This window comes from Asparagus officinalis, chromosome 1 (assembly GCF_001876935.1).
Source record: "Asparagus officinalis chromosome 1, Aspof.V1, whole genome shotgun sequence".
NCBI lineage: Eukaryota > Viridiplantae > Streptophyta > Magnoliopsida > Asparagales > Asparagaceae > Asparagus > Asparagus officinalis.
Window position 1 is genome coordinate 52,149,137 of NC_033794.1, and position 14,229 is coordinate 52,163,365.

The window sequence follows — 14,229 nt, forward strand, 5'->3', positions numbered from 1 at the left end:
TAACAAGAACCCAAATCAGTTTTAACCCCAAACAACAATTGTCAACCCATCAAAAAAAAACGAGTCATCAAAATCCACGGAACCCACCGTCGAAAGCCTAAAAAAAGAACTCGGCCAGCCGCCGTTCACCTACCTCTGGTTCATGGGCGACAACGGGGACATCGGCAAGCTGCCCGAGGGGGTACGAAAACCTGGCGGTGGTGGCGGCGGCGAGGCCATTATGGCGGCGTCGAGCTTGTCACTCCGGTCGATCCTCGATTGGCCCATGAACCTGCTCTCATCTCCGGCGAGCATCAGCTCCGTCGTCGCAGCCGCCCTAAAATCAAAACGAGTCATCAAAATCCACGGAACCCATCGTCGAAAGCCTAAGAAAAGAACTCGGTCAGCCGCCGTTCACCTACCTCTGGTTCATGGGTGACAACGAGGACATCAGCAAGCTGCCCAATGGGGTACGGAAATCTAACGGCGGCGGCGAGGCCATGGCGGCGTCGAGCTTGTCCTCGTTGAGGTCGTGGAGGAACCTGCACCTGTTGTCGTTCTTGCAGAACCCCCTAACGAGGTAGAGACAGGGGTGACGGAGGTAGCGGCGGTGTTGGAGGTTTCGAGTGAGGTTAGAGAGAGGGTGGAAGAGGAGATGAGTTTGTAGGAAGAGGAGTAGATCTGGAGAAGAAGAAGAGGGTAGTCTGGAAAATTTTTGTCTTAGAAATTGTAAATGGGGCTGATTCACATGGATTTTTCATTTTTGAGGAAAAAGCACATTAGAAAAAGTTCAAGGGGCTGGGACACATCAACAATTTAGCTTTGGGGCCTTGAAGCAATTTTTCCTTAATATTAATTTATCCCAACTTATTTGCAATATAAGCAATTTGGGATGTACTTTAAAATGATGGATTCGGGAAGCAGTATAACAAAATCCAAATAATAATTATGACGATTTTGCGATAGAATAATTATAATAATTTAGTGACAAAAAATATCTATGAGTGTAATTACACATCTGTAAATAAATTTTACATTTCAAGAGAAAAAGAATAAGAAAAAGAAAAAGAAAATAAATTTTGAGAAGTTCAGAAAAGGAAAATAAAAGTTTGTTCTGGTTTTGGTGGCCGCTGGGTTGACAGAGAATTGTCAACGACTCGCAGGTCAGTGATTTTTCAAGTAAAAAAAACTGGGATATATTTACAGAAATCAGCAGACGAATCTTTTTCCTCTTCTTGAGCCAGAAATGGCCGTTGGATCTTCAAAGAGGAACAAACCGAAGCGACCAAGCTCCGTTCTCTCCTCTCCAATGGCTTTTCCCTCTCCTTCTCAAGCTCGCCATAAGATGTCATCTCGATATAGAAAAAGATACTCTTTTTCTTTTATTCTCATCACTTTCTCTCTCCTTTTTGTCCTCTATGTCAACTGTTGGAAGAAGGCCCCTTTCGTCGAATCCGGTTCGAGATTCTACACTTTTGATATCGTGAATGAGTTCCCGCACGATCCCAATGCCTTCACTCAGGTTTCGTCGATTTCCTTTTTTGGTCGATTTTTTTTTTCTTTTTTTTTCAGATTGAAAATGGAACCCTAGGGTTTTGATCTCTCAGATTGAATGCGTTACACATCATAGGTGAAATTAAGATTTTAGGTGCACTGAAGATGGCCTTAATTTGGGGATATGAGTTTGTATGGGACTTGGGAGTGGTATTACTTTGGATCTATGGCATACTGTGAGGGCCAGTTACCTAGATTGGCTCTTTTGTTAGGCTCCAGTTAGTCGCCACATTGACTGAACGTAAAGTCTTGACTGCTGGATTTCTTAGTAGATTTGGGTTCCTTCCCTCTAAAAACTAGATTTAGAGGTGAGTCCTCCGAGGTTTCTTACGAATAGTTCAAAGTCAATTGTGGCTTTTATTTCCCAAATGAAGATTGTTTCAACACGTATTTGGTGTATTGAAGACAGCCTTATTCAAGAATCTGAGTTTTTATGGACTTAGGATTTTTTTGGATCAACTTGAATCTGTGACATAGAGGATCAATGGCATACATTATCTCTTCTGTGGCATCTCTATCAGTGATAACTTGACTTAGGGAGTCCATGTACTTTGAACATTCCGTCTAAGAAACTTAGCCCTTGTTGGGCTGAATACTTAAATAGGGATGAGCTAAAGGCACTGTTCTAAATGTCGGATGTTGGGGACGTGTAGGATGAAATAATTCCATACCGGATGGTGGATAACGGGGTTATATCGGAGATATTTAATAAATATTGCAGGTGTCATATAGGATAATCTGTGTATGTATCATAGATATTCACACTTTATGCACCAAAGAATGAAGCTGCAATGAAAGATGGTGCTTTCACAAAGCTTTTGCAAAAGAATTTGATCTCAATTGAGCCATAATCCTTGTTTTTGATTATTTACTTCATAATATTTTTGTTTAGGGTTTAGGACTCTATTGAACCATAAATCGAAACCAACCTTTTAAATCAAATAAAAGTATAAATCCACATTGCAACATTGTGGCTGATTTTTTAGGCCAAAATGTCACCTGATATATCGGGAAAATCATGATTTATCTGCCGAAATTGCCAAAAGCGGTAAAGGATATTAAGACTATTATGTTTTATGTCAAGTTGTATAAAAGGATATATTGGCCCACATATCGGCCACGTTGGGATATTTAAAACATTGGCTAAAGGGTTAAAGACATACTTGCATAGTGTATCTACCACCACGAAGAGAACACTTTTGTCTCTGCAATATGATAGTCAAGTAATGAAATCCATGACAATGTCATCCAAAATCTTCTCAGGAAGAAAGAGGCTGCAGAAGTACAAAGAAAGCAACATTCTCTCTCTTATGCCTTTGACATATGCTACAAGTGCAACATTCTCTATCTTTTGCCATTTACATATATTACAGGTTTGAACATGCCTCTTCCAGATCCCTCTTCATACATTTACAGTAAAATTAACCTCTTCAGTCTTCAGTGTACCTAAGGTCCGGACCACTCCTGAATGTCCAATAAGGATTGATTCATGATGTATTCGGGGCAACAGTCTTATCAAAAATTTTGCCTTAGGACTGATTATGATCCTGCTCTTGTAATAACGACTTGTGATATCTGTTGATATTGAAGCTTTCCTCAATGATCTATGAAGCTAACTCTTGAAAATAAGAGTCAATGGCTACTGTCTGTCTGACATATCTAGTAACAGGTCACCCATAACAATGATACTGAGAATAAAGTGAGTTTCGAGCCAAACTCCATACGCACAAATTCTTCATATCTTCTAGATAATCCGCCAACCGCCATATTAGTCTCCCTAGGTTCATATTCAATTCTATAGTTGAATCCATGGAATTTGCCTACCATTTACTTTAGACCACAACATATGTTCTCTATAATAACATTTACTTCAAACTTTGTTGATTTCTCTTCACAACAAATTTCCTATCCTCTGGTATTGGTGCTACTACCGAGTACAACTTATAATAGTTAGGAGTTCCTTGTCATAGGCAGGTAGAGTGAGATTCTTCCTTCAAGACATAACCGAGACAAGCATTAAACCTTTGGTTTTGCTTTAATAGTGCTCCAATACAAACTCCTGAAGGATCACTTTCAATCACAAAAAGTTGGGAGAAATCATGGATTGTCAATGCCTATGTATGTGTTACTCTCTCGTTAAGGGCTACAACGTCTTCTTGGGTTGTTGAAGTCCATGTGAATGCACCTTCCTCTAGCAAGTTTGTAAGAAGTGCATTGACAGTTTCAAAGCCCTTAATAACTTCCTATAGTAGCCAACCAATCCTAGAAATCCTCTCAAAGATTTAAGGGTAGTAGGATAGGCCATATTTTGCATTGCATTTTGGGGTTAAATTGATACACTTGATGCTAGCATTACGTGACATAAGTATTCAACTTGTTTTGAAGAAGGCTACACTTAGGATTTCGTGCCACCAATTGATTCTTCTATAGAATTTAAATAGTTGTTGGAGAGTAGAGAATTTTCAAGCGATATTGCCATCCGAAGGCTTTAATCCAGTATATTATAAAGTAAAGATTAACACAAACTTCTTTAAATAAGACATTGAAGAAATCATTCATTAGGGGAAATATGTCTGGTTCATTTGTCAAAGGGCATGACTACAACTTGGAATACCCTCTTATTCCTAAAGGCTACTTTAGGGATATTCATTTCATGATCCTTGTTCAGTGATAACCCGATTTAATATTCAACTTAGAGAAATAATCAATTCCATGCAATGCATTCATCACTTTGTCAATAACTTAGAGAAGTACTAAGCCTCCTCAACCTTCACCCACCGATTCGCTGCTAGGGTGCGGGGGTGTTGCGCCCCCTCAGGACCTTTGCAGTCAAGGTGCAATGCTGTATCTGTGCATTGGGTTCCCGTGCTATAAATTCTCCATGTAAATCAACCTTGACAAACAACAAGGTCTATATTGTTTGACAAATACAAGTGTTAAACTTTAAATCTGTCTGCCCATGGAATCACAAGTTCTAAAAAGAGATAGTTGATAGGCTCTTTAAGTAAATGTTCGGTTATTTTGATTCGGTAGTCCATTTCGCAATAAATGAATATTTTAGTATTCGGTTCATAAACGAATAGAATTTAATAAGATGTATATTCTACTCATTTGATTGTTAATTATTCATGTATGTTTTACATTTATTACAAACTCTACCCATCCTATAAATTTGTACTGAGATATATCATGCCCACATATAGCAGCGACATATTATCTTTTAAAATTATATTTTAGTAAAATTTAACAATAATTTTTAGTAAAATATTGTAATGTCAAAATAAAATGCAAAGACATGCCCAAAGATTCGAACCTGAGAATCTCTAGGTTAGGACCTTTTTGCTCCGACACCTGTCCTAAAGGGATATTTGTGAAGAATTATCAAGTACAATAATATATAAACAAATCAAAATCCGAATATGGGTTTGTTATTGTAATCAAATTTGCACCGAATTTGAATATCCCAAATACACTCGAATTCGAATCCGAATACATCAATGTTTGATTGGATTTGATTTGTTTCCACCCCTACCCATGGGTATTAAAAGTTAATCACATAAACTTTTAGAGAACACAATTGGACCAAGAAACCCTCACTTTCTTCCTAATGGCTTTCTTATTCCTGTCATCTACTATCTTGGGATTCTTAGTGAGTGATTTCATGCAAAATCGTCCCATTTTCTTCAAAGTAAAACTTAACCTATTTGAAATTGGGTATGATAATTTTAAAAGGTTCTATCTAGTGAGCCCCAAGGCTTATTTGGCTATCCTCGTGGGCAAGACAAGAAAATCATTTTAGGACTTTAAATTGCAAAGCATCAATCACCTTCTCTACAGTTTAATGTTTTGAAAATTTTATACGATATTATGATGAAAAGATGTGTGATTAACAAGCTTAAATTGATTGTTTGTAATTTTCTACTATAAAATGGATGCAATAACCACTATGAATGTCAATAGTTGCGTTAAAGGATAAGGACTGTAGTATAATAGCTGAGGATAATTCAACGTAGTAATCTTCTTACGTAGTGGCTTTTCTCATTATGAATTTACTTAGTTCAGTGATTAAATAAATGACTTGCTTTTATTTCTTTTAGATAATGTATTGTTGTAATTTTTCAATCTCAGGGGCTCTTATATGGAGGAAACGATACATTATTTGAGTCAACTGGTCTTTATGGGAGGGTGAGTAGTATGCCTTTTCTAAATTATTATGTACGTCTATATAATATCTAAACATGAGAGCCGCTCATGAAGTTACGTACTATGCAGTTAATTATAATAAAGTCTATCATTTTTACATCTTTAGGTCATGTATTTCGTTATTTTTCTCCTTTTTATCATTACTTACTACTAAAATGCTAATCTTCTATTTTATCCTTGTGTTTATTCAGTCTTCAGTCAGACAAGTTCTTCTCCACACCGGGAAGGTAACTCTAACATATGTATACTTTTGATGTAATTCACTACTTGTTCCTATTTTTCCAATAGCAACTAATATTGTTCACATTACCATGTAGAATTCACCTACAATTACTAGTGGGTATTATGTACATGTTGTGGAATTTCCTATGGTTCTGTGGATCCAACATACTTCGTAGCTGTTTATGTCAAGTAGTTAATCTCGAGATTGAGTAGGGATTAATAGGGAATTAGTGGTCCCTTTATCTTTTTTGATGTCTGATCAACTTGGAAAAGGCAGATCCCTGTACAAATAGCAAACATTAGAGGCCCCAAAGGAGAATTCCTCCAGCGTGCCCTCGAACGCTCAAGTTAGTGACTAATCAAATTTATGTAAAGAATATTAGATTGGGTTGTCCGGTTCAGAGAGTTTAGACCTTAAATGGCGAAGATCTCCTTTGTTTTATATGGGGTATCGAGGGTAGATTGGTAACTTGATTCAACCAGCGGAAATGATACTTCATTTGTGCTTTACCTTTCGTCAACGATTGATTGGGCGATTCTGTGAGTGCGGTCCATACCATATTTAATGTGGTAGTGACAGAACGATGTGGTAAAAGCGTTGTCCAAGGAGTCATTATCACATCTGGATTGCATTTAATACGATGGTGATTGGGCGACGGAGTATGAGTGACGCCCGAGGAGTTAGCATCATGCTTGCTCGTGTATTAAATGCGGACGAGGCGGTCGGACACCTACTTGACTTATTACATGTGCTCCCTGGTAGGGTTCGACCCGAGGAGGCCGTCCGATTCAGACTGGGATTATTGGAAGGGTCGGAAAATTTAGTCGGATTACGGCTATTCTGGGATGGCTCTCTAGTCATATGACCCGACCCTCTTGACACATGGCCAGTTCCTAGGGGTTTATTAAATTCACTATTTCTTGGGTACAATTGTAGCGAAAAGAACTTAAGTCACTAACAAACATAGCTAGTCACATAAAGATAGACTGATCGACTGCAAACAACCCCATATAATTCTTATGCATGGTGTTTTTCTTTGTCTTGTTGCTCCAATGTAAAATTCCAGCCACTAAAAAAATATTATTCCAAATAATTATCAGTTTTCAGTATTTTGCGGTATTCGGTTGTCAACGTGCCTTGCTCCCGATCATCCTAAAGAGACTTCGCTGCCATGTTTCATATGTGAAGGAAAATGTATACTAAATTCTCTATTTCACATGAGTGAGCATGTACTATTTCAATAATAGAATTGAGGACTAGATCCTGCACTAACATTTTGCTGTACGTATCTGAAGATTCTGAACAGCAAATATGCTTAAATATGCTCCGTCTGTACTTTAGACATCAGATTTGTCTCTAACAAAATGGTGGAAGATGGAGTAGCATACTAGTTTTTACTAGCTTGTGAGTTGGATTTAGGTCGTAAATGAGTGAAATATTTGCATAAATTTGAACTAACATAATATAGAGAAATTTTACATTTTATTTGATTCCTCTTCTGATATAAATGTCTTTTTGAGTGCTAAGTTTTAAGTGTTAACTTTTGGGAGGCATGCTATACTGTTTTATTGCTACGTCATATGTTGGCATATGCAACGCTAGTATTTGTCTGCTCAATAATCATCAAACTCAAAGACCCAAGCTTATGAATTGCAAACGAATCTTGATATGTATATAGTATGTACACATGCTCACATAATTGAACCAAGGAAAACCCTTAGAAATTTAATTATTGAACAACTACCATAAAAATTTATTAACATGTGCACCTTCAGAAGTCTGAATATTGACTAAAAATATTTACGTTTCTATGCCAGAACTCTAACAAATAAATGCCAAACATGACATATTGACATCTAATTTATCAACGTTCTACACTATTCTTTAGCAAGTATTAATTAGGATGCCTTGAAATGCCTCTTCCTTTAAGATACCATGAGTATGAATTATATCGTTAAAAACTATAGGAATTTTTGGTTCGAATTAAAAAAAGTTTGGACTTACACGTTTCTACAAGATTTCTTTATTTTTGTCTATTTGTTCTTAGTTTTATATTTGTAATGAATTGCTGAACATTACTAATTAGTAGCCCACTTTTAGGACCTTGCGTTGTAATTCAATTTTTTCTTTTTCGTCTATATTATTAATTATTAATTTTATAAGCTCTTTGTTTGCTCATTTCTTTTTTTACCTTTTCACTATGTGTTACAGTCTTAATTTCAATGCAGACTAATAATTAATATTTTCTTAATAGCGATGATCATTGGAATAAAACTGCTTATGATTTATATCTGCCTCTGAAGGGGAATTTCCTATTTGTGTTTTTAATCATATTACAGGTCCTGGTTAATCATCAAATGGGCAGTTCTCAATTTGGGGAAGGTCTTACTCTCTTAGGTGAAAGGTGGGTGTAAATAATCGCTTATTCACCTTTCCCTGCTTAATTCTAACTAGTATGCAAATACGTGCGTTGCACATGATGCATGTTAAAAGACTATTTGAGATGAAGCGTTTATGGCCAATTAATATTTCACACATCCAGCTTATCACTATACTATTTATTAGGCACATTCTTCACATAGAGCAGATGCTAAACTACACATTGCTTTATGTTTTGAATTTCTTGCTTGGTCATGAGCAAGGTTTGGGTTCATGAAGGCTCAGAAGAAGTAGCTAATATGTAACCACTATCACAACATAAGATTGAAAGTCCAGTCATTATGAATCATCTCATAGCCTTAAATGCTTCAACTCTTACAAGTTGACTTCATGAACAAATGGTCTAGACACAATAGACATGACCATGAGGCAGTTAGTAATCAATGCTAGTGTAGGAAAAAACTAACAAGAGGGTAATCAATTCTAGTGTAGGAAAGAACTAAACAAGAGAGAGAAGGGATGAATCTTGGGAAAATGGGATATCTGAAGAAAAAAAAAACCAGGTAACGGAGATTGTAATTTACAAAATATTTGGACTTAAACTACTAATTTTCCTAGAAGAAATAATATCAAATACCAGAGGTCAAACATGTGTGCGCTCAGGCACACATACAAAGAGAGAATAATGTGTATATATAAACTATTTCTTGGCACCTCATTTAGCAAAATGAGCTAATAGTCTATATACTAAACAAAACTCATAAACAAATATGTAATTTGGCACGTGCGACGTTTTTGTTCCATCATCAATTTAAGAAACTGTGAGAAGCAAATAGGAGACACATATATCAACCATCAATATACCCTAACATCATTTATCTATTCGTTGAATTATCCAACATAGTCATATTGATAATTAGATATAATACTGTAATTGAATTCCAAGTCAAAACATTAACAGACTACCACAATAATACATTAGCAGAATTCAAGAGTAGCACATGACATTTTCGAAAACCATGAACATACACGAAATCAAATTGAACCAGGCCTTCTCCTCCATAGTGACTTGTAAAAGCACCAAAAATATTCAGCTCGCAACCATTTATGAAGTATTAAAGTGTTTGGCAGTATAGTATAAAATAATGAACAGACCACACCAAAAGTAACATAAACCCAATTAATATTTGACAATTAGAAAATAAAATAAAATAGTAATAACAAACATCATTAATGTATATATTCTGTATTACACCAGTAATCATAAAAGATAAAACTAAGGAAGAACTATGTCCAGATATATAGGAGATTGTATATCTTTAAGTGAAAGGACAATAAGTTACAACCCAAATACACTATCACTGAGTCAACTTATAGAACTCTGAGTGGATAAAGCAACAATCAAATTTTCGTGAGCAGCTGCCACAATAGTAGCAGTAACAAAATAATACCCTAAATTACCTGTTCAAGATATTAATTTTTACTATTAAAATACCTATAGTACAGATGTCAGTAATGCAGCCCAAACGCCAGCCACAAGTTACATTAGTAGACCACACGTAAATGGACCAGACACCAACAAAATATCTCCAAGCAACAAACAACAACAAAAACACTAATGAAACAGAAACTCCATGGGTTCCATATCTCAAAATTGATGCCAAAACTAATCAAAGGTCAAAGAATCTAGGATCTTAAAAGAACTACATATGAAATAGGAAATAATAATTTTAAAAAATTGAAAGAATCAATTCAATACTTATATCTGCAATGAAGAAAATCATTTCCTTTGCTCCATCAAAATTCAGCCAAAAAGCAATTTATAGAACTATTAAACCTTCTAAATTTAATACTTCATTATTTTGGAGTTGAGAGAGGTGGGAAACTAAAAAGTCATTGCAATTAGTAGCAGTTATATATATTGACTAAGTTGTGGGTTAAGGGATCTCAAGGAGCATGTATTTTGAGAGACGTTGCAAAAGGGGATTTGATCAGATTGTTCGAGAGAGTCCAGATTTTTATTGAGAAAATAAATTAGAGAGAGAGAGATGGCAGTTTTGAGAGAGAGAGAAATAGCGATTAAGTGGGGGTGGGGGAGAATGGAGTCGGTAGTTCTTTTGAGAGAGAGAGAGAGAGAGAGAGAGAGAGAGATTTTAAGAGGAGAGAGAGAAAGAGGGTTTATGTGAGAGCATTTAATTTTTATTAAAATCGGTAAAAAATTAAAATTAGGAATTATCTAAATTAAGAATGAAAATTTAAAGGAGTAAAATAGGCATTTAAAAGTTTTGACGCTCATTCTCTCTGTTATAAGTAGTATAGATGGTTCGGGGCCAATTAATGCTAGAAACTTATTATTATTCAACCTCTGTAATTCTGATGGTTGATTACCCCTTTTTTCCCCCTCTTTTGGTGCTTATTATCTCCATTTAGCCAGTTTTTACATGAATATTCATATACAAGTTGTTTAAAATTCACGCAACGGCTCAGAGTTGACGGTACAAGGATGCATAGTGTATATAAACAGTATATGGTGGTCAAGGCCATTGTACAAAATAAAAAAATTCAGTTGATTGTTGTTACTTTAAGCAATATCACGAACTTCAATTTGCAAACACTTCCAAAATTTTGGGTTAACTATACGACCTTCTAATAGTCGACCTTCATTTTTTTTTCTTTTTTGTAGGATATCAACTGATATGAGACTGATAGGTTTAGATTTGTTATTATACTTGTTAACGTGCAGATGGTCCTAAAATTTCTAGACAGCAATACATGAAACTCTAATAATATTTTGGTCACATCCTAAAGGATTTCTGAGATACTTCTGAATGAAACATAATAGCATGGACCATGGTGCTTATATTAAATGTGTATGCTACAAAGGACTCCATCCACACAAGGTGAGAGTTCCTAAAAGGTCCTCGTGGAGGCTAGATGCATTAGAACTTAGAAGGAAGCCGAAGTATCTGTTTAGCTGGAGTTAAATGTGTTAGAAATATCTCAAGAAGTTTGTGTATAAAGGAGGGGAATTTTTTGAACTAACTATATGTAAGTCTGAAGAAGCCTAATATTAGGTGTGACTTATTTACATCACCTGTTGAGTATGTCTAATGAAAAGGTTACTGTTAATCTCTTTACTCATTTTCCTCAAATATCTAAATGGAAAACCCTCTTGTTCCTAAAAGTTGTCTAACAAATCAGATCTGCAATTGCGCTCGCCTTTGAGCATTCAACTATAGATGGCTGTTGTGGCTGCTTATAGTGATTCGATGTTGAACCCAAAATAGCACCCAATTACTGTTGTTTAGATTACTAATATTTTAGTACATCAGTAACTATATGTTTTGAAATACAAACATTTTCAAGTCTCAAAGTTATGATAGCATTACCGAGAACCAACTAGAAAAGCTAATGTTGAATAGTGATGGAACAAAATTCAATATGTAAAATGCAAACAGCTTCTACATATTATATTTTTGCATTCTTCTGTATGGTTTTAATCCATGATTTTGAGTGGTATTTGTTTGAGGATTGTGTAGGAATAACTAGTAATTGATATTGAATTTTTTTTTCTTTGTAGGTTGTTTCAAGTAACTTGGTTGAAGAAAACTGGTTTCATTTATGACCGATATGATTTTAGCAAAGTTTGTGCTTCAGCCACATAATTTACTCTATTATTGAAATGCTTTTATAGTTAGATAGTATCTTTTATTACAATCATGCTTAAATACTTGAACAAGCTTAGGTTTGTCACATGCAGCCACTCCATTATCAGCTTCCATTTTCTTTGATAGTACTTCCTTGAGACACAGTCTTTCTGTTTGTAGTGCTTTTTCAAGCTTGGGGTCATTCATCAAAGATTCTAATCTTGGTGAGGCTCTCTTTTTTATTCGTGAGATGCCATTTCATTTAAAAAAAAGCATAGCTATGACCATTAGCACACTCCTTTTTTCTATTGTTCGTGTAAATAGAATTTGGAGAATTTTTTGAAAGAGACCTTTTTTGATAAATATTTAGCAAAAACGATCGTTTTGCTAAATATTTAGCAAAATCGACCTCTTTTGGCCAGCTCATTAGGGTTGGCCAAAAAGAGGTCGATTTTGCAAAATATGAGTTTCAAAACATAGAGGAGTACCAGTCCTGTGTGTTTAGTGGTCGCTAATCGTGGCCTAAACAAGACTTACAAAACTCACAGGACTAGTAGTCCTGTGGGTTTTCTGCATAGTAACAAAAGACCGCTCACTCTTCCTTCTTCTTCTTCCCAATAAAGCCATTACCCCCTCCCCCTCCATCCCTTCCTCACCCCCCTTCCCTCTCCTCCTCCACATCCTCCCCCCCCCCCCTCCCCTCCCTCCTTCCTCTTCTTCCCCTCCCCTTCCCCCTCCTTTGCCATCCTCTTCCTCCTCTTCTCCGTCAAGAACCTATCCTCCGAGCAGTTCCTCGCTGATGCCTCGATCGGCGTGTTGTAGCTTTGGTCTCTCCTGAGCCCCTTCCCCACGTATGCTCCCTCCACCCCCATCCTCCTATAGCTTCCCTCCGCTCCGGCCGCTTCTTTATTCTCTAACTTCCTCCCCCTTTGTCGTCCTCGTATTCGACGTCACCATCAACGCCTGGGCGGCGGTTCCTCCGCTCCCTGAGCTTGACCGTCGTGAACCAGGAGCTGGTCATGGTGGCAGCGGGCGGGAAGAGGAAGCTGCAGGTGGAGTGTTAGGGTGTGGAGCTGCAGGTGCTCTAAATCCAATACCTTATTCAGCCCCCTCCCCAATCTAGCCGTCACCCTCCCTCCTTTGCTAGTAACAAAAACCCATGGGACTACTAGTCCCGTGGGTTTTGTGAGTCTTGTTTAGGCCGTGATTAGCGACCACTAAACACACTGGATTAGTAGTCCCATGTGTAAGCTGGCCAAAAAGAGGTTGATTTTACTATATATTTAGCGAAACTGTCGTTTTTGCTAAATATTTATCAAGTTGGGCCTCTTTCAAAAAATTCTTCATAGAATTCTTAAATCCTTTAACTTTCACAATTATGGGGCCTTAAAAACGTTTCAGTGCTTGATAACTGTGGGTATAACTTTGATTTTGGTTTCATGTAATCATACTGGTCATAAAGTTGTTACGCATGCAACCAAAACATGAGAGGCAAAATGTAATTAGTAGGCAAAGCTGTAAGTACATGGCAAATAATTCCAGATGACTGGACGGTCTCTAGGATATAAAACACTTGGTTATATGAGCATTAATTTGCATGGGAAGAATAAAGAGTAAAGATGGTTCTAGTTATCCCAAATGTGAATAATTTTTTAACTTTTAAACATCCTGACCATGAATGTTTAATGAAAAGGTTTTCTCTTCTTCATACTTGGCTCCAGCTAGGATTCTAACACCAATCTGTGGAGGATAAACATCAGTTTGATGTCCAGTTCTAAATGTCAGGTATTCTTGTGAAGGTTATATGGGAAAATGTTTGGATGGTGATGCTACTGAATAGAATACTCAAGTACAATGGAAGATATTTCTTTTGGTAGCCGAAAGAGGATGCATAACCTCATATTGGTCGATTAAGAAATGGTTTTCTTATGTAGTATTGTTCTTTTCTTGTTGATTTTTTAGCCTGGAGATTTTGTTGACCTCCCTGCCCCTGAAAATGAAAAACATAATGAAAGAAAAAGAAAAAATGAAGAGGAAAAAAGGTCTCCGTATCCCACCCCATCCCGATCTCCATGGACAATATTCCTATTGAATTCAAAACCTAAAAGCCCCTAATCCTTCAATAATTTTGAAACTTCACAATGATTTATGAAATTGACAGAGGATTAAACCAATGGTTTGCCTTAAAATTGGAAGTAACTTTTACATGATAATGTGAAAAATGGTAGATTATAAGCGTAAGCA

At 36.5% G+C, this 14,229-nt stretch overlaps 1 protein-coding gene across 1 annotated transcript in view; it reads left to right on the forward strand.

The window, feature by feature from the left end:
• The window catches only part of LOC109824196 (glutaminyl-peptide cyclotransferase), a 22,393-nt gene continuing 9,323 nt past the window's right edge, over positions 1,160–14,229 (forward strand). Inside the window, exons 1-5 of the mRNA XM_020390732.1 lie at positions 1,160–1,501; positions 5,662–5,718; positions 5,928–5,963; positions 8,299–8,363; positions 11,919–11,982. Of these exons, the coding sequence (XP_020246321.1) occupies positions 1,226–1,501; positions 5,662–5,718; positions 5,928–5,963; positions 8,299–8,363; positions 11,919–11,982 (498 nt within the window). The 5' untranslated portion in view covers positions 1,160–1,225. The remainder of the gene's footprint in view (positions 1,502–5,661; positions 5,719–5,927; positions 5,964–8,298; positions 8,364–11,918; positions 11,983–14,229) is intronic.